General features: G+C 27.9%; 1 protein-coding gene across 2 annotated transcripts in view; it reads left to right on the plus strand.

Annotated features, from left to right (window-relative positions):
- Window positions 1-27025, plus strand: part of LOC130677548 (neurobeachin) — a 243413-nt gene that overhangs the window by 117714 nt on the left and 98674 nt on the right. For both annotated transcript variants that reach the window (XM_057484342.1, XM_057484341.1), the window contains exons 3-5: window positions 23180-23306; window positions 23466-23566; window positions 23656-23751. In XM_057484342.1, the coding sequence (XP_057340325.1) occupies window positions 23180-23306; window positions 23466-23566; window positions 23656-23751 (324 nt within the window). The remainder of the gene's footprint in view (window positions 1-23179; window positions 23307-23465; window positions 23567-23655; window positions 23752-27025) is intronic.

Genomic DNA, 27025 nt, shown 5'->3' on the forward strand with positions numbered 1-27025 from the left:
TGTATTAATTATGTTAATCAGAGATTTATACTTTAAACAAAACTAACTACACTTTTAATTTTAATTATCATTTTAAATTATAATTTCATTCATAATTCATAATAACATCATTGTTATTTTAATTTTACATCAAACTTTATATACTTCTCAAATAAATTATGTTTTTACAAACTAAAGTACTATTTTTTGATACCCTACGGCATATTTTTCTTCCTCTCATTTTAAATTTCCGCTCATTTATATTTTATAAATAAATATCATCCGTAGGAAACCGGAATTCGACCCAATTTTTAACCTCACATCCAATTTGCTTAATAATCACTCACTATTTTTTTGCCTTACCCGTTTTTTTTTTTTTCTTTATTAAGAACTTCTCATAAACAACAGAAAATAAAAAACAAAGGGCTGTTAAAATATAATTTTATTTTATAGCGAAACATTGTGTAAAACAAAAAACATAAAAGTACTTGAAATCATCAAGTTGACGTTAATTATATAAATGGACCCTAGACTTTTTCAACAATCCAATTTGAATCTTTAAAAAGTTGTAATTGGCTCATCAGTTCATTCTACATTGAATTGAGAGCAAAAAAAATTTCAATGTATATTTAAATATAGCCATTGAAGATGCGTAAAAATAGTTAGTAATTTTTTCATTCGTTTTCGAGTACTTGTTTCAAAAATATGCAAAAAAATTGGAAAATATTTTTTTTTTCAAAATTTCCTATTACAAACCCTCATGAAAATATCATATATGGTCAACATATATTAAAAAATATATGTTACAAATATAAATATATATGTGACAATACATAAAATCTTATATAGAACTATATATAAATTTTGGCCGATTTTATTATATTTCTATATATGTTTTCTCTTATATGATTTCATATATTTATATATTTGAAAACTTATAATTTTAATATATTCAAAAATAAATGTTATTTATATATGGAAACAAATAAGAATACATGTATAATTAATCATTATATGGCACGATATATGTACCATGTATTCAACTTTATAAATTTTTGTATATTTTTCGATATATAGAAGCATATAAGTCTCCCCATATTTGTAAGAATAAATAAAATCTATTCTTTTCTGTCTTCCTCTCTCTGTTATAAGATTCAAACATTCTGTTTCAGAATATACATATATATATATATATATGTGCTAGCTTACAAATTTACATATATAGTTATCAATATATGTAATACATATATGTGCTAACTTATAAGTTTACATATATGATTATAAATATATATAATACATGTATTAACTTATAAACTTACGTATATAATTAATTATATTATATATAAGAAAATATATATCGTTTTTGGCCACTTATATGGTCCCATATTGATTATGTATTTTTCCGTATATATTTATCATATATGGTATTTTCATGCGGGAAGATGCATAAAAATGAATACAAATTTTTTCATTCATTTTCGAGTACTTGTTTCAAAAATATACAAAAAAATTGGAAAATATTTTTTTTTTTCAAAATTTTGATACAAAAATTATTATTACGACAAACTTTAAAATTTTAGCCAATTCAGAAATTTTTTTTATCTTTTACTGAAAATGTTCAATTTTACTCATTCATGAAAAAAATTTTTAAAAATTTTTTTAACTGTAGTCTAATTTTTCAAAGCTTCCGCAAAAGTCAAAAAGTACTAGGATATTAATTTTTGATTTTTCTAAAGTTTTCAATCGTTTGAAATTCAGAAATTTTTTGATGGATTTTTTTTTACACGATAGATTGCCCTGAACGCCCATTGATGTTTTTAGATGATTGATAATTTTTATTGTCAGTACAGATAGCAGTTATAAAAATAAGATCGATATACAATTTATCTAAGATGATTTCGAATTGATTGAACTGTAGGATAACCGAATAACGCGTTCCTGCGTATGATAGCTTTTCACTCGATTGAATTCTCATCTTGATACATCTTAAAGGAGCTCACAGCATCTTAGGCCCGATTTCTATTATCAAATAATTCAATTTCAGATAATATATTGTAAATTAAATTCCATTTCTGTATAGTAATTTAAATAAATTCATCACTTTATTTTCCCTTATTCCCTTAAATGGAAAAGGTGTGAAATATAAATTGGCTATACTTCAACTTTTATCGTTTACTATAATTATCAAAAATATAATTGACAAAAAAGTTGTATCCAAAAATCAAGATTTTCGGTCACAAAATTTTATAACCGGTTTTTGAAATTTTATTGAAAATGGAAAACGGACAGCAATTTTTGAAGTGTTCCATAACGGACTTTTAAAAATTCAAAACTAAAGTAAACAAATTTACTAAAGTATATTTATTCTGAGATAAAGTTTATGTGACCAATCAAAAATATATTTCCGTTATAGCATCTGGAAATGGATTAAAAAAAGTATTTCCATAAACTTTTCTTCGTAAACTTTTTCGATTATCATTGTTTATTAATATAAACGTCAATATTTTTTCACAAGAAGAACAAGTAGTATCGCAATCATCAATTTTAACTTTAAAAACTTTTTTATGTTTCGCGTTGATGTACTGCGTATTCGAATCGAGTTTGACGTAAAAGATTGAACGATATTTCTTTAGTTTCTTTTTAACTAAAACAAATATAACGAAAAATATATATGTAGATCGGGGGTTAGGGCGGGCAAAACGTGACCAGGTGGGCAACATGGACCTCTCCAAAAATTAAATCAAAAATTTTCTTTTTCCAAAACTTTTTGTAGCCGTCATTTACATCTTTTATCATCATTTTTGTACAATTTTGAGTATTCAAATTTTTTGTTAACAGTTTTTAGTGAACTCAGTGTATTATTAGCCACAAAAAATATATACGGTGTCTTCTTCGCTGTATTTAAATTTTATATAAATTATTTATCTTAAATAATTGCGTTTTTCAGCATTTTTACGTACTAACAGTATTGCAAATCTCTTTCTTCACTCAAAGTACATGGTAAGAAATATTTTGCGGATGTCATTATGGTTTGAACGCCATACTGTATGGTATCGAAGATTTTTATAGGTTATAAAATTGTATGCATAGATAATTCAACCATTGCGGGAATAGTAACATTAGCGATAGTTGTCGCGGACGCCGCAATGTCAGTATGGCCGTCGAGCCAATACTGCGTTGCCGTATCCACAATGATTCTGGCCGATGAACCTAGTCTAACGACATCTATATAGTTTTGGCGGTAATACGATAGTATACATTGATTGACACGCCAGAAATTACGGCGGGAAAAACTAGTAGCATTGTGCCCTCGGCATTATGGGTCTCAGGACCATGATGTTCCGCCGTGCCTGCTATGCATACATGTGAGCAATACAATAGCTCCAGTACTATACAGTATAGTAAATAACGCCATACTTCTGGGACTCGTTACAATACTGCCTTGGAATATTTCACATACTATTTTAGTATCTGTCTTGAGACCATACCAGCATGGTGTTGAACGCCATGCATTTCTTACCATGCAGATGTAAACAATTGGATTAGTCATTTTTTTTTAAATTCAAGGAAATACATTTTATTTTGTGTTTCGTTTTGCTCGCCCGGGGAATAATTTTTCTTCTATGGCAACCGGAAATTTAGTATAATTACTTCAAATGACGTAAAAAATTAAGTCCCAGTTTCCAAATGCACAAAAATGCATTATTTCCATTGCAGTCCCGTTTTGCCCGCCCTTCTCTTGTATATATATCTATATATTAATGGCATACAGTTAGACATACATTCCACAATTCAAACATAAGCATTTATAGTTTCATTCCATTAAATTAAAAATCCAATACATCAAGTTGTACTGTTGGTAATTGCCCTAGAGAATTATATTCCAAGTACTCAGCAATTATGATCAATAATTAATAGTTATACTCTTCAATAATTACTTCACACACTCCATTAACATTGATGACGTTTAATTGATTCCTGTTCTAAAATTTTTAGCAGCATGGGTATGACTAGATAATGATCTCATAATTTAATCCCTGGTTTTGGAATAATTTAATATTTCCCGGTTGAAAACCGAAAAACTAAACGAAACTCCATCAACTACTAATCAGAATTTCCAAGGGATTTAAATTTTAAAGTATTAATGATAAATCTCAAGTGTATCAGGATTTTCAAAGAGGAAAAGGGTTTCAAAAGATATAATATGCCTGAAGCACTATCGAAAATTCGATTTTATTCTCTCGGTCTGTCAATAAATTATCGGGTTCGTAAGCTAATCCGATCGGGCAATGATCGACGAATACTCAGCCTGGAAATCTCAATCCAAGATTCCAATTTAAACTAAATTGCACGTTACTTTTAAATAAAGTATGCTATAAAAATAAAAATAAAAATAAAAATGAAAATGAAAATGAAAATAAAATTATTGTAACTGTTGAATAAACGGGACCGAGTAAATTTAAAGTGTATAAATAAAAATAAACATGACGTTATAAATAATGAATTATAATGTTCCGAGATAAAATATACATTTAATTTATTTAATGCTCTGTAAATTAATATAAATGGCTTTAGAAATTTTATAGTCGAGGGTACATTAGTTTAGTAGATAGTAGATAGTGTAGTAGATAGATCTGTCTGTGTTGTGTTGGCGCAAACGGATCAATGGAATCCAAATTACATTCGATTAGTAACGTCTTCCTTTAAACTCGGTCCTTCTCATGGGGATTGCCATGCAGTTCTCCGTGACAATCATGTTGGGTTTAGTTAGATGCTCAGAAATCCGTTAAATGCCACTACTAATTCCCGATGCTTATTACAACCCACGTAAACTAAACCTATTTCAGGTTATATCAATCCTACATTTAATAACAAATTTAATTGATGGCATTTTCAGACAATATGTCTGTACACTGTCAAAAATTTCGGTGTAAAAATCGACCCAGAGAACTTTACACGGCCGTGTAGTGTGAAATAACGGTGTGAAATTTTCTCGGTGTAAATTTTACATCCGTGTAATTTTTCTACGGTGTAATCAACTTTTTTACACCATTCCGTGGTACTAGTAATTTTAATTAACGAGCAACAAACGATCATTGAATATTTTTAACTATGTATTTAATTAAAAACTACATTAATTTTATTTAGATACACAGTTTAAAATTTTTTGTTCTTGTATAAAAATTCAATGGTTAAATATTTTGTGTAAATTATTTGACACCATCAAGTGTAAATTTAACTAAAGTTTAATGTGTTGTCTGATCTCAACAATTTTTAAACCCGTATTATTGTTTGACACAAGAATAATGTGTTAAATTAACCCAAAAAATTGAGTGGACCGTTTGGGACATGTGATTTGTGTTAAATTTAACCCAAATTTTTAAACTGTGTTTAAATTTTTCTTCTTAACGCAAAATTATCATGAATTATAAATTTACACGTTTGGCGGTGTCAAAATTTTAAATTCACCGCCTAAATTTAACACCGAATTTCGTGTAATTTTCACCCCAAAATTTTTACACCGAGACATTTACACTACACCGGGTCCAAAAATTTTTTACAGTACTCTCCCACTTTTTAAAAATATTTAATGACTTTGAACTGTCATCGTATTAAAATTTTATTAATTAACCGAAGAAAAGTTGTTGTTAATTTTAAATTGAACGAAATTTGGTACAAAAATTTCAATTAAAATTTTGAATCAATTTTCAAATTTGAAATGTCAAATTTTGTAGACTAATTTACCAAATTCCGTTTAACTTTTAACCGACAACAGCAATAAGTTTTTTATTTTTTTCAAATCTATATTTCGGCGAAAATATAAAGACGTAATTTCTTCAATTAATTAATAAAATTTAAATGCGGTGATGACAGTTGGAAGTCATTGACTATTTGAAAAAAGTGGAAAGGGGAGCACTGTCCGAGAATGCCCTAAGTTAGTATACTCGTCTCCAGAAATTTGTAACATTTTATTTTTAACTTTCGTTAATTAATTGTTGAAATAAATTTCGTTAAATCTTTATCAAACTTTGTTCCAGAAATTTTAGATTTTTATTTATCGTCACTGAAAAAAATACACTGGTCACAGAAATTAAGGGATAGAAAAAAAATCCGAAATTTTTAGGTGATTTTCAACATGCTGTAACTTGGTGAAAAATGGTCGTATGAAAAATCTAAAAAAAGCAAATTATAGCCTCAAGTTTCTAGTTTTCAGATCTGGATCTCAAAAATTTTTATTATGTACGGTTCCGGAGTAATCATAAGAAAACCAACGAAAAAAAAATTTTCAAAATTTTTGCTGGTCTTTCAATACCTCTATGGGCGACAATAAATTTTTTTGAATAATCCGACTGTCTGACTTTTCTCGGAAATTTTATGCCCTTTAATTTGGTGGCCTTAAAAAGTCTCTACGACGATTTGGCGCCGAGTTATCATTGATCAAAGCAAAAAAGTCCATTTTGGCTTTGATAATCAATAACTCCGGATGTATTGGTCGTACGGAGAATGGAAGCAGGGTTTTGAAAACAAGAAAACATTCTCTATAAGGCAAAATTAGTGGCATTTGATAGAAAAATTTTTTTTAAAGCGAAATTGTTTGGTAAAAAACAGGTCAAAATTCACAAATTTAAGGATATTCGGAAATCTTGCTATAACTTTGGATATAACGGATGAACAAAGGATATCTTCGACTTTTTTTCAACCTCAAAGTGTCCTGAAAAAACCCTGAAAATTTCAAATCGCTGCGATTTTTCTTTCTTAGTGCCCCGAAGCTTTAAATTTATCGATTTTGTCAAAAATCACCATAATTGGTAGTTTCTCGGTTTTTGTTCATTTTTTCGATTTGAAAACGTTTTTTTTACCGATAATCTTTATTTCTTCGATAAAAAAGATCGATTATCGAAAAAAATTGAAAAAAAAAGATTTTGAAAAAATTTTTTTTTTTCTCAAAATTTTTTTTTTCAAAAATTTTTTTTTTTCGAAATTTTTGTTGTTGTTGTATCTGCAATGATTTATCATTGTCAAAAAAAATTCCTAAAATTTTTTTTACCGCTGTAACTGCATCTGCTTCAAATGTCAACTTAACAAACATACCCTTTGGGTAACTCTAATGCCGGCGGTAAAAAAAATTTTAGGAATTTTTTTTGACAATGATAAATCATTGCAGATGAAAAAAAAAAAAAATTTCGAAAAAAAAAATTTTTTGAAAAAAATAATTTTGAAAAAAAAAAAACAATTTTTTTCAAAATTTGTTTTTTTCAATTTTTTTTGATAATCGATCTTTTAGATAAACGAAATGAAGATTATCGGTAAAAAAACCATTTTCAAATCGAAAAAATGAACGAAAACCGGGAAACTACCAATTATGGTGATTTTTGACAAAATCGATAAATTTAAAGCTTCGGGGCACTAAGAAAGAAAAATCGCAGCGATTTGAAATTTTCAGGGTTTTTTCAGGACACTTTGAGGTTGAAAAAAAGTCGAAGATATCCTTTGTTCATCCGTTATATCCAAAGTTATAGCAAGATTTCCGAATATCCTTAAATTTGTGAATTTTGACCTGTTTTTTACCAAACAATTTCGCTTTAAAAAAAATTTTTCTATCAAATGCCACTAATTTTGCCTTATAGAGAATGTTTTCTTGTTTTCAAAACCCTGCTTCCATTCTCCGTACGACCAATACATCCGGAGTTATTGATTATCAAAGCCAAAATGGACTTTTTTGCTTTGATCAATGATAACTCGGCGCCAAATCGTCGTAGAGACTTTTTAAGGCCACCAAATTAAAGGGCATAAAATTTCCGAGAAAAGTCAGACAGTCGGATTATTCAAAAAAATTTATTGTCGCCCATAGAGGTATTGAAAGACCAGCAAAAATTTTGAAAATTTTTTTTTCGTTGGTTTTCTTATGATTACTCCGGAACCGTACATGATAAAAATTTTTGAGATCCAGATCTGAAAACTAGAAACTTGAGGCTATAATTTGCTTTTTTTAGATTTTTCATACGACCATTTTTCACCAAGTTACAGCATGTTGAAAATCACCTAAAAATTTCGGATTTTTTTTCTATCCCTTAATTTCTGTGACCAGTGTATAATAAAAAGTGCACTAAGTCAGGTCATAGAAACAAGAGTTTTTATTGCTCATTCTTTTGTGATAGTACGTCATTAGTAGATACAAATTACAAATCGATAATGATTTTGTTTTATATCCTTTTACAAAAAATTTCAAATAATTAGACAAATTATATACTCACGTAATTTACACAGTAAGAAAGGATTCGTCAAAATCAACACATATCGTGTGTAAAACGAACGTTTTACACTTATTCATATGTTACTTTAACATGTTCCGAGTGTTAAAAAAAGTTACACACGTATACGTTAAAAATAAAAATTTTCCAAGAATTCTTTTGTGATACTCGACATTATTTTTAACATATTTTGTGTGTTGATTTCATAGTAACATATAAAAAGTGTTACTTTCGAATAAAATGACATTTTTGTGTGTTAAAAAATCAATCTATTGCGACAGTTCAAACAAGATAAATACCGTGTGTTAAATTGCCACACAAAAGTGTTAAAAATTCAACACTCAGATTTTTAACACACGTTTTTTTTACACTTTGACGATTCGTTTTTTACTGTGTAACGCCAAATTTTAATTAATTTTTTCATCCCTGAATTTCGAATTACGATAAATTTTTTCAGTTTATTTACCCAAAAAAAAAAAAAAATTGTTACCTGACATTCATCCCAAGCAGATGACCCCAAAAAATTTCAATAAAATTTTATCGAGCCAATAAATTTAGCGACATATTTCCACGTATCCGCTCTCATAATTATTCAAACAATGGATATCAAGGAATTAATTAAACAACAATAAATAGTTGATGGTTTTCATGGTTGTCGACATGAATTTAACGGACAGCATAACACTAAAATTCTCCTGGAGGATATAGTTTGATAGAGTTGGTCCTACCTACTATCCGTGGAATATTGATCGGATGGTGGTTATGCAGCCGAACGAGTCTCGGATATTCCGAGTAGTGAAAATACCACCGCAGCGGTTTCGATTTTCCTCAAAACTCACCCCTCACTTATTTTCATCTCGACCGTACTACTGCCTATTTTATAATCTGCGTAAATATATATACATCCATATATACATATATACATACACATATATATATATATATAATACCAAAGGCTCAATAGGTTGCTCAAGTTTAGTATCCCTCGTTACACAGTCCGTTTGTCATAGTCGCCGTTCAAAGGTAAATTGTAAACTCCCTTGTCACAAACGAGAGCTGCATCTCCACTCAGTCTTTGATAAAATATTTATAACCTGAAGAATCTATTACTATTGAATTAATTGCTCGTTGAATTGTAACTTCATATAAAGAGAATACAGTACAATAGTTTGATGTTAAGATATCTGGAGTATCAACATCAACATCTGCCTCTACATCAATATCAACTTTACTCTATACATTTCCATCTCCATCTGCATCTGGATCTGCATCTTGCGCCCTGTACCTTCGTGTCAATGTTTAACCTCAATGCAAAGCCACAAAGCAACTTGTGATTTCCACAGAGATACTAAAGTTACTTCTGAGTTTACAACTTATACTTCTTCATATCTAAACTTTTTCCCACTAGTCTTTTATTATGTTTTTTTTTTTATGCATCTCATATTTCCTTTCTCTCATCAACTTTGTTATTTGCATAACACATATAAGAAGCACGTTTCTGTCATACTTTTGTAATTGTAGAGAACAAAGCACAGAGTTATAAACACAGACACAGACACACTTTCTTAATTTTCATTACGACTTCAAGACATTTCTCATCAAGTTGTGTAACATAGACAGAAAATCTCCCTCTTAGTTTTCTTTTTCTTTCTCTTCTTCTTTTTATTCTTCTTCTTTGACGTCTTATTAATTATAAATAATGATATTATTTATAAAAATACTCATGTTCAATTTTGAATTTAACTTTCATACAATGAATTCTCTTGACATATTTTTAATTATTATTTTAATTACATTTTATATTTTTCTGTTGTTTTTTTGTTTACTTCATTACGGAGTATAATGAAATAGAAAAAAAAAAAAAAAAAAAAAAAAAAAAGTGGATATCAAATAAATTGAATTGGATTTTTCATCAAATTACTGATTCAATTCTATCACTTGTAATTACTTATTGATTTAAATGTTTTTTATTTTATTTTTTAAAATTATAATTAAAAGACATCTGAACCATTTTATTTTAATTGTTCGTGCAAACTAATTATGTTGTTTGTTGTCGTTGAAAAAAATATATAATTAAAACACTGTAGAAAATAGTGATACATTTTAATGTTCCATTTAATTGGTCGGATTAAAATTTATTACTATTGTCATTAAAATCGATAGCACAGTAAAAAATATTGTGTTAAAATCAACACAATGTAGGTTAGAAACGGTCCACAGAATATTTGTGTTATTTTTTAACACAGACTGTTTGTGTTGGATTTAAACACAAAATTTGTGTTAAAATTTCAACACACAATTCGAGTAATATGAGAAGTAACTTCAACACTTTTTAAATGTTAATGGCGACACAAAAAAAATGTTAACTTTTACATTTTATTTTTGTACCATGAATTATTTTTAGATTATCAAAAGTGTCAACAATTATTATTTAACATTTAACTATTTTGTGATAGTAAACATGATCCTTAAGTTAGCAGACAGTTAACAATTTTTCAATTTTTTTATCAACAAATCAATTACGAAAAAAAAATAAAAAATAAAAATGTGCGCACGTAGAAAAGTAAAAAAGCCACAGATGCAATTTTTTAAATATTTTTTTTTTTTTTAAACTATACGAATCATGAACTTTGTCAAGTTTATTTTTTCATGTCTAATTGAAAATAAATAAAATCAATGTCACAAAAATAATAACTAATCAAGCAAAACTAATGCTTAATGGCGCTTCCCGCGTGAATAGAAGAAAGACATTTTTTTAACACAATTCAACTGTCGCTTCAACATTTTTTCTGTGTTGATTTTAAAGTAACACTTAATAAATGTTGATATTATCGATATTTGTACTAGGTAATACTTTTAAAGTGTTGAATAGTAAATCGATTAAAAATTCTAAAGTAACACAGAGAATTGTGTTGATTTAACACAAAAAATTTAACACGGACCGTTTTTAATACAGATACACAATATTTTTTACTGTGAAAATCATTTTTATTGAAAGAGAGACAAGTTTTTTATGAAAAAACTTTTAAATTGAAAAGTCAAATTTTTTTTTCTAAATTGACTTTTTAAAAACATTATTAAAAATAATTTTCCAGAAGTTGTGAAATTATAATATATTTAAGCAAATATATAAAGTAATTACTTTTGAGTTTGAATTGATTTTCATGATTGCGTAATACTTAAAAAGTTTATAGGAAGGAAAACAAATAATTTAATTTGAGAAATGAGAGTAGAGGAAAATGGGAATAGTTATAAGTCATTGAGAATAAGATTTGTTTGTTTGTTTGTTTGTTTGCTTGTGTGTGTTTTATTCTACAAATATAATAAACTTTCAATAGTTTAATAAACTTACTTTTATTTTTTACCGCAGGTTTTATTATTATAGACTTTTTTTTACGACAAACTAAATTACGGTTTAATAATAAAATTGATGAAAAATATTTGAGAAACCGTAAACTAGAAAACTTATTAAATATCAATTAAAATTACAATGAGAATTTTTTTTTTTTTATTTTCATACATTAAATTTTTTTTAGTAAACAATTTTCACATATTTTATTAATTAATTTTAATTAAAATAAAATTTATAACTTTATTTTCGATGGAAAAATTTCGAGTAACCCATTTACCCCCCCCCCAAATATATATATATATATATATTAATTAATGTAACGGGACCTAAGTCTACCTCCGCCGACCGGAAGCCGCCTCACCCTTTCGGGCATACTCGCGATATATATATATATATATATATATATAGGAGAGGGTGGGGCAGAGCGGCCCCCCTAAGCCAATTATTATTTTTTGTGGCTTTCAACCATAAGATCACTTTACTTTTGTCCTATTTCGAACAAATTTATGGACATTTTGCCAAAATTCTGAAAAAAAAATTTTTTTTTTTGTGGGGCAGAGCGGCCCCCCTCCAAAAAGTGATAAAAAAAATTTTTTTTTTGGTTTTTTTTTTTTTTTAAATTGTTTTCATCATTAAGAATGTATTTCTTTCTCTTGACAACTATTTTTGGTTTTATATTACTCGAAAAAAATTTTTTAAAGCGTAAAAAATCGTTCACTCTCGATTACCTTAATTACTAATTGTTATTTAATAAAAAAAAAATCAATTCTATAATTTTACTTTATTTCAAAAATTTATCAAGTAAAAAAAAAAATTTAATTTTTATAAATTTTTAGTGACCAAATTTGCCTCTTACATAGAGAAACGGCCGAAAAATATGAAAAAATAATTTTTTCGGAAGTTTCGGCTGGTCCATTTTGCCCCAGGTGATATGCGTAGGGCTAGAAATGTGGAATTATAACAATTTTTTTTTAATTTGACGATAAAAATATGAAAAAATCACTTTTTCAAAATTTTGGGCTTGTCCATTTTGCCCCAAATGTCATGCGTAGGGGTAAAAATGCGCAAACATATCGGATTTATAGTAATTAGTCGAAAAAAAAAAAAATTTTTTTTTGATCAAAATTTCAGGGGGGCCGCTCTGCCCCATGGGGGCCGCTCTGCCCCACCCTCCCCTATATATATATAATCCTTCAAATATTTTGTGTTCAAAGTACGTCATAAAAAAAAAAAAAAATTCTTTTATAAATGGTCGTACGTAATGGCGCCCATGTGAAGATCGAATAATTGAGGTCCTCTGAAAAGAGGAAAAAATAAGTAAAAAAAAATATATATGTATACGTAGATATATATGTAGATGTAAAATGATGAAGAACTAGATAGTGTATATAGATCCTTTGATACAGTGGTTCACCTCAAGAGTTGAGTATATGTCACATAATAACGCAAGCTCCAGTGGGTTGGATGGTATCAAGTCAAGTAGAAGAATGTCGTAAAAGCCACGGGGCTCCTGGAAATACCAGTATTCACGGTTCGCGAACCATCCACAACTTTGAACTCTCGACGCCAGTGGTTAGCCGTTTATCACGTTCAAGAAAATGTTTAATGTTTGTCATTTCTATTTTGTAATCTTCTCTTCAACTTTGTACATTCACCTTCATATATATTAATATATATATATACATATATACATCTTCAATATTCATATCAAAAGCTCGCTTGAAAGTATTTAAAATGTCATACTCGAAAAACTTGTAAATTCTTAAGCGAGTTTCAAAACTTGATATTTTCAGTTTAAGGTAAAATTGTAACTGACAGGTTTCATAAATATTGGGCGGAATATGATGAAATTTGGCGTATTAGTGAATTTTTATAGGAAAAATATTAAATTTAAATTTACATCTAAAAGAAACCGATCTTTCAAAAGGCTCAATGCTAAATGTATGAAGTTCAAAATTTCGGCGGATTGTTATGTCTACTCAGAACCTAACTACTTCGTACCAACTTTATTCAAAAATCGTTAGCCCTAATAGCTCAGCTCAAAAATCTCTTGATTCCAAGATTTCTTTGTTCCATTCCATCATTATTCCAAGACATCTCTACCCAAACTTTTGAGAAAAAGTAAACAACTCAGTAAGCAGAAAAATGCTTTCTTTTTCTTGGAAATTTGGGTAGAGATGTCTTGGAATAATGATGGAATGGAACAAAGAAATCTTGGAATCAAGAGATTTTTGAGCTGAGCTATTTAGGCTAACGATTTTTGAATAAAGTTGGTACGAGGTAGTTAGGTTCTAAGTAGACGGCTGCCCAATTTCAAAACACAGTAACTGACAAAAATAAAATTTTTGAAATATGCATCGAATTATGTTCGCAAGACTCCACTGGAACTAAAAATACTAAAAAATCGATTTCGAAAAATTTGTCACTTACTGCGTTTTGAAAATCTGTCATTTCGTGGACTTTTTTCTTATGGTAATCGACTAGAATTCTGAATTTTGTTGAACTCTGAACAGTAATTATAAAACTGAGTAAAATTTAATATTTTCTAAAACTGAAAAATTTTCATGTACCTAAAAAACGCAACATTTTTCGCGGAACGAAAATAAAAAAAAACGAAATGAAAAGAAAAAAATCTACTGGATCTAATTTCTGAAATGTTTCGCACGTCAGCCAAAACTTGCAGGCCACCCCCAATTACTCCTCAAGTCACCTTTAGAGTCAAATTACATAAATTATCGTGAAATTGTTGAAAAAAAACAGTAATTTTTTCTAACTGAAAATTTTAAATTATTTTTTTATCAAAAATCGGTTCTGCTTTTACTCCGGGTTCCCTATTTGCCATCGATTGAAAAAACTATAGCTTAGATCTAAATAATTATACACGGAAAAAAGAGCAGTTGAAAAATTACAGTTTCGTATAGTAGTAAAGCGCTCCGAGTCTGAAACTGTAAAAATTACATTTTTTATCAGTACATTTTACAGAAATAATAAATATTACAGTTTCAAACTCGATATTGTCGATTTAAACTGTAAAATTTGCTGTTTAAAATTGTATTAATTTTATTACTATAACAAATTTCTAAAATTACAGTTTAAGCTTTAATGTTTAAAGATTTTTGCCCGGAAGGCCTATTTTTACTGTAGAAACTGTAATTTTTCAACTGCTCTTTTTTCCGTGTAATAATATATAATTGATAAATATATTATTATTATTTAACTTTCCGAAGGTTTGTCTACAAATTAAATTGACTTTGCATGTTTTCCCAAATACTCTTTTCATATACTCGAGATAAAAGATACAAAGTAAAGTTAAGAGTAACGAAAGGATGAGAAAAAGAAGCAAAGTCTTTTCTCTTCAAAGCAATTGAGTTAATTCCAAGTCTCTTAGTTTCGTCTCTTGGAAAAGCAAGAGCAGAAGAACCAAAAGAAACAGAAGAGAAAGGAAACGGGCAAGAAGGGATCAATGTCTAGGCTCCTAGACCTCTAGACTCTAGACTTTACTGTAACCAGTAGCCGTGTACTCTAATCGACTTGCGTTTCCATTAGATTTTATCGACGGAAATCATCGACAATCTGATTAATTAACAAACACATTTACTGTCTAATTAAATTTTTATTTTTCATCCACTAAAGTCAGGAAAAGCGAGTTCTGCGTCAGTGATCAATTGAAAAATAGATGTTTTATTTTTTAAGTGCATTATGCTACACAATATTTTGTCTCGATTTATTTATTGTCACGATTCAAACGAAATCTACGTTCCCATGAAAATGGTATTTATTTGAAAAAGATTAAAAAGTTCACATACGAGCAATTATATTTTTATTTTATATACAAACATTTTAATACAATTGTTTTTTTTTCACATTCGTATGAATCATAATAAAACGAACGAAATGTCAGTGGTTTTAATATTTTTTAGTTAGATTTATTTTTTCCATTTAACTGTTTTACGCAGCTTGTTATCCAGGCTAGCTCAGATTTTTTTTACCCATATTCCATATATATAAAGAGATAAAATTCATTTATATATACGCTCTTAATGAAACTTTTCAAATCCCCTGCTGCCAATGAAACTGATTACATTTTTTTTCATTTATTGCTTTTTATTTACATTAAAAATAAAAAAAGTATACATATATATGTATATATATTTTTTTTAAACTGCTCCATCTTTCATTCAATTATTTTTAAACGCAACTGAAATAACGGAGTAATAAAAATTGAGTTTTTAATTTTTTTGTAATTAGAAACTATATTTGAATTAGTGGGTAATTAGGGGTGTGCAGGTACTTCGTACGAATTGTTCGTATCCAATTGAATCGAAATATTCGAAAACTTACGAATAATACGAAGTTTTTTTTTTAACGACTTGGAGTCAATAGAACTCGAATGATACTGAATTCAGCCGACGTCTAATAATTTTTGGATTTTTTAAAAAACGATGAATTATAAAAAAAAAAAGTTTCAAAAAACTGCGCCTTTTTTTTTCAAAAAATTGCAGATTTTTTTTTTCGTAATTAATTAGCTAAAAACAAATTCAAAAATTTTGAATTGTCTGCTAACTGCAGGATCATGAACTAGAACACGAATCAACGATATAATTATTTTTATTTACTTTAAAAAACTGAGCTCTCCATTAAATAAGAATTGAAAATTTGAATGCTGATTCAAATTTTCGGATTTGAATCGAATAAGTCGTACAGTTACGAATACCAATAATTCGAATTATCCGATTCGGATTTCAGATTGGATTCGAACCCGATTTGCACTCAAAATTTGTCCAAAAATTTTTGTTTTATCCAGAAAATAATTGATTTGAAGTTTATATGATCCCGAGTCAAAAAACAAATTCGGGTTTAAGTCTCAAAGTTCTCAATGAGGTTTTTGAGGTTCAATTTAGAATTTGAAGATTGACAACAGTATAGAAAGTTATCCTTGTTTAGTCCTCAGTGTCATAAATTAAAAACATATTTATCATAAAACTAAAACTTATTTAGACTTACAATAAGAAAACATACACGGAAAGAACAAGATAGTTCTGGCAAACATGCCAGATTATTCTCAGATACATCTGAGTGAAAAAAAAATTTCAGATGCTTGTGAGGTCTATCCAGATAGAACTGAGATGAATGTAGATTATATTGAAATCTATCTCAGATTTACCTCAGATGCATCTTGGATTATTTATTGTTAGATACTTCTGGCGACTATCCGAAATAGTTCCCAGAAACATCTGCATTGGTTCAGTATCTATCCGAGATTATTCTCAAGTAAATCTCCGATACTTTTTGGCTAGCGCATGCGCGTTGAACGTAGTCATTTATTTTTTTTTTTGTATTTTATTTATTCTTCATTATATTTGTTTATTTATAATATATATCCAATATTATATTTTAAATAAATATTATGTATAATAAATATATATTATATTTATTATAATTAAACCAATAAAACGTCTATTGAAAGAGACAAAGCTTTGAAAATAAAATTTTTAACTTCGAGTAATTTTTAAAATTGCAAATTATTTATTTATTTATCTAATTATAAGTAATTACATAAGTTTTATATCGTTAATATAGAAATAAAAATAATTGATAAAATACAATAAAGTATACAAATATCCCTAATTATGATTATATATAATCTTAATTGTATTTTATCAATTATTTTTATTTCTATATTAACGATATAAAACTTATGTAATTACTTATAATTAGATAAATAAATAAATAATTTGCAATTTTAACAATTACTCGAAGTTAAAAATTTTATTTTCAAAGCTTTGTCTCTTTCAATAGACGTTTTATTGGTTTAATTATAATAAATATAATATATATTTATTATACATAATATTTATTTAAAATATAATATTGGATATATATTATAAATAAACAAATATAATGAAGAATAAATAAAATACAAAAAAAAAAATAAATGACTACGTTCAACGCGCATGCGCTAGCCAAAAAGTATCGGAGATTTACTTGAGAATAATCTCGGATAGATACTGAACCAATGCAGATGTTTCTGGGAACTATTTCGGATAGTCGCCAGAAGTATCTAACAATAAATAATCCAAGATGCATCTGAGGTAAATCTGAGATAGATTTCAATATAATCTACATTCATCTCAGTTCTATCTGGATAGACCTCACAAGCATCTGAAATTTTTTTTTCACTCAGATGTATCTGAGAATAATCTGGCATGTTTGCCAGAACTATCTTGTTCTTTCCGTGTAAGCATACCAAAAATTTTTTTTCATCGATTTTGTACTCCTGGATTATAATCACGTCAATTCCCTAAAATTTTGTCGTCCGCTTTTCTGGCTCTTAAATAAAAAATTCGTATTTTGAAAAAAAAATTTTTTCAGTTTCATACTTCTGTCTAACACTATATACGTATATCTTTTCATATATTATGATATCAAGGTGATGAAAATTGTGATTACACATATTGAAATAAATTAATTGATGTTATCATTAAACTAAAATCATAACTCATGAAATTACCACTTTTTTGTGAACCAAAATGCAAAAAAATCATTCAATTTACTTTCAAAACGTTAAAAACGTTCAATTTACGTCTTATATTTCGACTCGGGTCACCACTTTGAAGACTAAACTAGAATAACATAATATGGATTAGAGCCTCAAAATACTCAAAACATACAGGAATAATTTTATCCACATTTGAGCCTCAAAAGTCTCATTCGTCGTATTCTCTCCCCACTCTTTCCTATCTCAAATTTTTCAAAGTCCAAAGTATAACTTTTCATTCGTTGAGGATTTTGAGGCCTAGTTATAATTCAAAATTTAGACCTTATAGTTCTCATTGAGGATTTCAAGTACTAAAGTAGAGTTACTTTCTGAGCGGCAAATAAAACATCAAAAAAATTAAGGCTTTTGAAGACTAAACTAGAATTTGTTTTTTGACTCGGGTTGTTGAAATGAATAGAAATGATCAGGAAAATTTTGGTTATTAATTAACAGCAGTAATTAAAATGTACAACAGGCAAGAGATATCTCGATAATAATAAACTAGTGAACTACAGGTGGTAAAATTACTACTGTTTCTAATCCGTTCGAGTAGAACATGCAAACGCAAACATTAGAATACTGGTGATGCATTCAAGTAAATATAATACTCTGCGCTACGGAGTATCTAGTTAATAAATTAACGATAATCTTATTGCACTGTATAAGTTTATTATTTAATTATCATCGACTTGAGCGAATTAATTATAAACATAAAAGTTTGATCAAATATGTAACTTATATATATAGATACAAATATTGAGTTTGATATATTTATATATATATATACATCTTCATATACAGATGATAGTAAAATTTGATACAAAAGATTTCATAGGTATTTCAGTGAAAAGTTTACTAGAATATTGCCATGTGTTAAATTGAGTTTTAGTTTTCGTAAAGTTTCCCTCGCGTCATAGAATTGAATAATGAATAGATCTCGACAGTTATATATAAATGGAGGCATATAAATATATACATATATACCTAGATATTTCAAACTAGTTTCTATATATTATCTATCTCAGTGTATGTCAGTTCTGGATTAAACTGGCCCTCAGTAAATTTACCGACTTTGTTGGTCAAGTACAAAACCTCACGGAAGTGATTCAATCATCCGCGATTCAAATTTATCTTCATTATTATCATCTGTAAATTATCACTATTTTCAGTGGTTTGGTTTTGAAATAGCAATCAAATGAAATTTTCAAATAGTTTTTATACAAAAACATTTTAAATGTCGTACAAATTTTCAAAATTTCTGCACAGATTTTTAAATTAATTTTGGAACTTAGTACCCGCCAAAAAAAAAATATAAATATATACTAAAAAAAAATTATTTTTCCTTTAACAGGAAATTTGAGAAAAGTCATTATTTTTTAGTTTCACCCCCTAAACTCATTGATTCAAAAAAATTCTATAGTTATTTTCAAAAATTTTTTTTTTGAGACCTATTGGGTCTCGACAAAATTAAAATTTAATAACCACGGAAAGAAAATTATGGGAACTTTTGCTATGCATTATGAGAATAGTTCCCATAATGGTACAGGAATTATACTCGTACTATTATCGGGATGGTTCTCATAATATATGGGAATAGTTCCCATATACTGTGAAAAATTCTCAATAAATTTTACGGTGGGTGCATAGTAACACCGGACTATAAGAAAACTGATTCAAAATTTACAAGTGACCCATAGTAAACGTATGCGCAGACTACACGATTGTGGCCTATGTATTAGGTGTCATTCCTATATATTATGGGAACAATTTCCATAATATTATAGGAACAATTCCTGTAAATTTTAGGAACCATTACTATAATTATAGGAATCATTCATATAATTTTAGGAACCATTCCTATAATTATAGGAACCATTTCTCTAATTTTAGGAACCACGCCTATAATTATAGAAATGGTTCCTATAATTACAGGAACCATTCCTATAATTATAGGAGTCATTCCTATAATTTTAGGAACCATTCCTATAATTTTAGGAACCATTCCTATAGTTATAGGAACCATTCCTATAATTCTAGGAACCATTCCTATTATTTTAGGAACCATTTCTCTAATTTTAGGAACCATGTCTATAATTATAGGAATGGTTCCTATAATTACAGGAACCATTCCAATAATTTTAGGAACCATTCCTATTATTTTAGGAACCATTCCTATAACTTTAGGAACCATGTCTATAATTATAGGAATGGTTCCTATAATTACAGGAACCATACCAATTATTATAGGAACCATTCCTATAATAATAGGAACCATTCCTATAATAATAGGAACCATTCCTATAATAATAGGAACCATTCCTATAATAATAGGAACCATTCCTATAATAATAGGAACCATTTCTCTAATTTTAGGAACCATGTCTATAATTATAGGAATGGTTCCTATAATTACAGGAACCATTCCAATAATTTTAGGAACCATTCCTATTATTTTAGGAACCATTCCTATAACTTTAGGAACCATGTCTATAATTATAGGAATGGTTCCTATAATTACAGGAACCATACCAATTATTATAGGAACCATTCCTATAATAATAGGAACCATTCCTATAATAATAGGAACCATTCCTATAATAATAGGAACCATTCCTATAATAATAGGAACCATTCCTATAATAATAGGAACCATTTCTATAATGTTATAGGTAGCATTCCCATAATTATAGGAACTGCTCCCATAATTTATGGTCATAATTCCTATGTTGGTATAGGAAAAAATTTTATAGAATTATGAGAACTGTTTCCATAATTGTCTTTCCGTGTAGACAGTGCAATCTATCGAATTAAATTTTAATATTACACTGATTTTACGCTGAAATTAATTTAAACTTCATTGCTCTCTAGTTAATTATTACCAATTACGAATTCATTGTACAACATATATTGTTACAGTATCCATATTATTGTAATTATAATTGAAGCTAAATAATTTATAACTTTAATAATAATAATAATAATAATAATAATAATAATATTAATTAGAAAAAAAAATGATTAAATTAAACATTTATTTATACTCACTAATAAAAAAATTATCTTATTTTTTTTGGGTATTTCACAAAAAAAAATAATTGTAGTTATATTTAATACAATAGCAGTTGCTAGAGAATGTAATAACAACGGAATGTCGTAGAATATTTGCAAGACAGAATAATATTACTTCTCATAAATACCAGAGCTTAACTTGTTTGCAATCCAATAGCATAAATTGTTGTAAATATAATTGAATATTTAAATATTAATATAAACTTGTGTTAAAAAATCAGCCGATATTTAAAATTTTAAATTAATATTTAAGCACATTTGCTTTGTACGATGATTAAAATATTCGTATATTCAATCGATATTGGAAAACTGGGGTGCAGACTTCCTGTAGTTTAATTTTACGTCAAAGCTTAAAATGAAGAATTTAAACTACCTCTCATAAATTAATTTATTTTATCATTTATATTATATGTCTTAGGAAATTTTATCGTTAAACTTAAAACTTTTATCAAAAGACGATTCAATTTAACCAAAATCAAAATTTTATTTTTCATAATTATATTTTCATAAACTTTTTGGATTAATTTAAATGCTAGGAAATAAACATATGTATATATATATTTATTTAATAATAATCTATATTATTAAGAGAATAAGGAAAATTTTGTTCCCGCCATATCTATATGATAGAATTAGTTAATGTTATTGAAATTAGTATCATTAGATAGGTCTTGACTTGAATTTGTGCCTTTTCAAACTTTAAACTCTTTTTAATTGCCAAGTATTGAGATAAATAGATTTATCTATATCATTCGAATTACATTTAAATTACGCGGGAAAAAAGACGATCGTATTTATTTTCTTTAAATAAATTAATACTTTAATTATTCTGTCACTAAATATGACTGAATGTCACTGAATATATAGCTATATTATTTATATCGCGTTACTTATTCCAAAATGACAGATTTTTATACTCCCTTTTGGTTTTTGGAAGCTTCTCAAAGCCAAAAAAGTGTGCATAGAAAAAAAAAGGATTCATTGACACAAAAAATCTTTACTCGCCTGAAGAAAATTTTTACTTACCCCAATAAATTTTTTGCATTGTGAATTGAAAACAAAAATTTATTTAGAACTAGAAAAAAATACTCGGTGCAAGGAATTATTTCTTGACCAAAAAAATATTTTCTCGCCCCAAGACAATTTTTGTATTTAATTTATAATGCATAAAATTTCTTGGTGCAAATTAAAATTTTTTGCGGCAAGAAATCCTTTTTTTCTGCGTATTTTATAAATTTCACAGCGATATTTGGGCAGTCACGTAGTATCTGCAGGTTGCTCGTATTAATTAACCGATGCAACGTTAAATATTATATGAAAGAAATAATTAAAAAGAGTAAAGTCTTTTCCAGTGTCTCATTAAAAGAGTAAAACAGCTGAGTAAAAATTGCATTTCGTTACTACTTAAAGTGATGTTAGGAAATTAATTTAATTATAAGGGTTGCTGCTGAGTGAATTTACGCTCGTACTTTGACTAGATATATTTTATAAAGCTGGAAAAATTAAATTAGATGGAAGATAAAAAAAATTGATAATTAAACGGAAGAGAATAAAAAAGGCGAAAGTGGAAAACGCACTTTTTATATCTTTACTATAAATTTGTAACATATTAAATTGTTTTTTTTTTTTTTTCAGCTAATGTCTGTTTAGAAAATTTAATTGCAATAATTAAGTCACTATAAATTTATAAAATTTAATGACTGTAAATTTGAGTTCAATTCCCAAGAAAAATTTCATAGAAAAAATTTTTTTATGATGAAAATTATCAACTTTTAAAAAATCAATTTTTCCCGCGAAATTTCAAATATTTAAAAAAAATGTTTCATAGTAAAATATCCTGGAATTTTTAAAATTGAAATTTCCAATTATTGTGGACTGATTTTATAAATTAGATCTTTTGATTTTTGATGAAAAAGTGAAGATATAAATTTACTGAACATGATAATAATAATTATAATAAAAATAATGATTATCTTTTTAATCTTTCAGGCGGAAATATGGAGTGTCTTCATTGCGATACTGAGAAAAAGCGTGAGAAATTTACAGGCATGCACAGATGTCAGTCTTATAGAGCACGTTCTCCATCGTTTATCTCGTGCAGAAACAGTTGTTGCAGGTCAATAAATATACAAACGTATTTCCTTCATCTTCTTCTTACTCTTGTTCTTTTATTTTCTATATAAAATTTTTTATTAAAAATTTCTGCAACCTCGTCCGTTCTCTCATCTCTATTTATTTTATAAATTTAATTTAATTTGTTTCTTATTTCTTATAGATTTATTGATCGATATGCTCGGCGTGCTTGCAAGCTACAGTATAACTGTTAAAGAATTGAAGCTGCTATTCGGCGCAATGAAAGCGGTCAAAGGAAAATGGGTAAGATGCTAAAAGAAAATATCTATTGTCTATTTTTATTATTATTATTTTATCTCAAATGATTATTGTCTTGACTTGAATGTTTATAGCCAAGACATTCAGCTAAATTGCTAAACGTACTTCGCCAGATGCCACAACGTAATGGACCAGATGTATTTTTCAGTTTTCCCGGTAGAAAAGGATCTGTAAGTTCTTTTCATTACTTTTAATTATTTATATATATATATATATATTTTTCAGTGAGCAGAAATTTTTTTTTTTTTTAATTTAAATTTACCGCCATTTTTCCAATTTATTTTAACGAATACAAATTAAATCTATTCAATTTTTCCCGCCATTTTCAAATTTATTAATGAATACAAATTAAATATTTTCAATTTTTCTATGCATAAATTTTTTTTTGATATTCCAGAAAATTTCTCATAAGTAAATCTCAAAAATTCTGATATATTTTTTTTCTCACATTGCTTTTAAAAATTTTTTTTAAGTAAATTCAAAAGTTATTAAATGAATCGCGTCACTAATTTCATTACTTATACTTTTATACGCCCGTCTTGCTTTAGTCACTAAATTTAAAGCCAAAGGGATGTATAATTTTTTAATAATTGCTAATCAATGATTATTAATCACACAGTAAAAAACGAATCGTCAAAGTGTAAAAAAAGCGTATGTTAAAATTCTGTGTGTTGAATTTTTAACACTTTTGTGTGTCAATTTAACACACAGTATTTATCTTGTTTGAACTGTCGCAATCGATTGATTCTTTAACACACAAAAATGTTATTTTATTCGAAAGTAACACTTTTTATATGTTACTGTAAAATCAACGCACAAATTATGTTAAGAATAATTTCGACCATCACAAAAGAATTCTTGGAAAATTTGTACTTTTAACATATGCGTATGTAACTTTTTTTAACACTCACAACATGTTAAAATAACACATAAATAAGTGTAAAACGGTCGTTTTACACACGATATGTGGTGATTTTGACGAATCCTTTTTTACTGTGCATATTGTAGATCTATAAGTCGACTTATTCTAAAGCTAAAAATTGGAAAAATTTAATAATTAATTTAATTTAAGCAACACCCTTTTGGTTTTCAAAATTTCTTTATCAAATTTTTATGCACCTGAAAATTGTAACCTTTTTCGTGGAACGAAAATAAAAAAAAAAATGAAAAATAAAAAATCTTTAGATCTAGATTTCGGAAATCTTTCGCATAAGTGCTAGTATGTCAGCCGAAAATTGCAGCCGACCCCAATAACACCTTAATTCACTTCTAAGCAGTCAAATTAAAAAAAAATTTTCATTTTCGTTGCGCAAAACGTTCGGATTTTCAGGTACATATGTTTACCTATAAAGTAGGTCTACAAAGTGATTGGCAATGGAAATAGTTATTTTCAATACGTATGCGGAACGGTAGGGATTCTGACGGCTTGAAGTGACGTCACGAGTTTGAGGCTATGGGCGCTTTCTTATCAAGACCGGATACAGTACGAGGTCTTGATAAGAAAGTATCCATAACCTCAAACGCGTGCCTGCACTTCAAGTCTGTCAGGATTCCTACCTTTGAGCATAAAGTATCGAACAAAATTTTTTGTCATATCAACGGCGGAAGTTGAATTTGAGAGAGAAACAGTCAAAAATGTTTCAAGTCATGTAGGAATGTAGAGACAGATAGAGAGAGAGAAGTTACTTTTCGACACAAGTTCGAAAAAGTTAACCAAACTATAGATTGCCAGAAATCGTATAGTTTGCGCCCTCTGCATGTTGCTCGAAAATCCAATTTTCGCGGTTGATATGACTAAAAAAAAATTATTGGCAGGGAGCGCGACGAAAACGACATCTGATGGCTACAAAAAATCATGCTCGAGAATTATAAAAGATATATAAAATCAGTGTAAAAAATAAAAATTCGTTATAAAATCAAAATATCAAAATTTATAATCATATAAATAAAAAAGTGTAATTGTATTTTTGATAGAGAAAATTAAATTGAATATATTTCGATAAAAAAATTAAGTATAAAAAATTTTAATAAACAATAAACACTATTATTTTAGAATAGAATAAGGTTAACCGATAAAATCAAAACAAATAATATATGACAACTACAATGATAATGGTTTAAAAAATAGTAGAATAGTCAATTGAGTTTTTTAACAAAATTGAAGAAAATAATTTTATTTTAATTCATGATAATTTGCTTGTAAATCGTAACTAAAAAAACATAATGTTTTTTTAACCTTCCGTTACAAGCGCTTTCTCTAGTGTCTCACTCATATTCACGCCAACTCTATTAGCTTAAGTAGTGTTGTACAGGGAATCACCGTATAGCGCGAGTAACGAAGGGTTAAAAAATAATTTTTAGCCAATGATAAAAATGATTATCCAAACCGGATTTGAATCAATAAATTATAAAATATTATTTTAACCTTAAACGATGAGCAAAGGCAAACATTAACGACACAATAACTATTATGAACTATTTTTAAACTTAATTTTCATGTGTTTATATTCAAAGAGAGCATGATTTAACGAAATTGTATCCACAGCGAGCGCTGCGATCGTTTCAGTTGTCCCCACCATATACTAGGCTCCCTGCCAATACGCCTTTTCAACTGTACACGCAGAGAATTGTTGAGTAAAAATTATCCACAAGTACTGTAAAGACATCTAGCCAGTAACTAATTTTTTACTATGTTGTTAGTGTAGAAACTGCACTTCATTTCCATGCTATCGAGTAGTATATTTCACAATGCGCATGGGAAAAAATTTATATATTTACCACAAGTCCTCACAGCCTCAAACTTTTTAGGTAATTTTTACTAAAAACTTATCTGCGTGTAGACTCAGTGACTAAAGCCAAAAGTGTGTATAAAAATATAAGACATTTTGAAATTACGAACGTAAAATTTAGTTAACTTGGGCAGTGACAGTAACTAAAGATCGCCAGTATTTTATTAATAAATTATAAAAAAAGGAGGCGAATAAAAATTTTCGATCGTAAAGCACTCCCTAATGCTTCGCATTATGAGTCGTGCAATAATTAAAAATGACAAGGAAAGTTTTGAACGTTGTCTCTTCATTAAGTTTAACGATGCACGTTAGCAACCACATAGTTGGATTAACCGCACGATAGAACTTGTTGCGATCATAACAATGTACCCCAAGTTTAAATACAAACTGCTTCTGCCTGTCGAACAAGATAACTTGATCTTACCAAAGAGTCATCTTGTCAAAATATATTTAACAAACTTTTAAAATTCATTATTACATTTTTTATAGTCTTCAATTTTAACCCCAAGCTTCTCATACTCAAAACCTAAAGTCTACGTTATTAATTATTTAATTAATATTTCAGCGCATAATTTAATTTTAAAAAAGTTAAATTTCATTTATTTATTGCACGCCTCGGAAGCGAAGCGGAGAGGTTGTGCTTTATAACCAACCT

The sequence above is a fragment of the Microplitis mediator genome, chromosome 11, assembly GCF_029852145.1.
Source record: "Microplitis mediator isolate UGA2020A chromosome 11, iyMicMedi2.1, whole genome shotgun sequence".
NCBI classification, from domain to species: domain Eukaryota; kingdom Metazoa; phylum Arthropoda; class Insecta; order Hymenoptera; family Braconidae; genus Microplitis; species Microplitis mediator.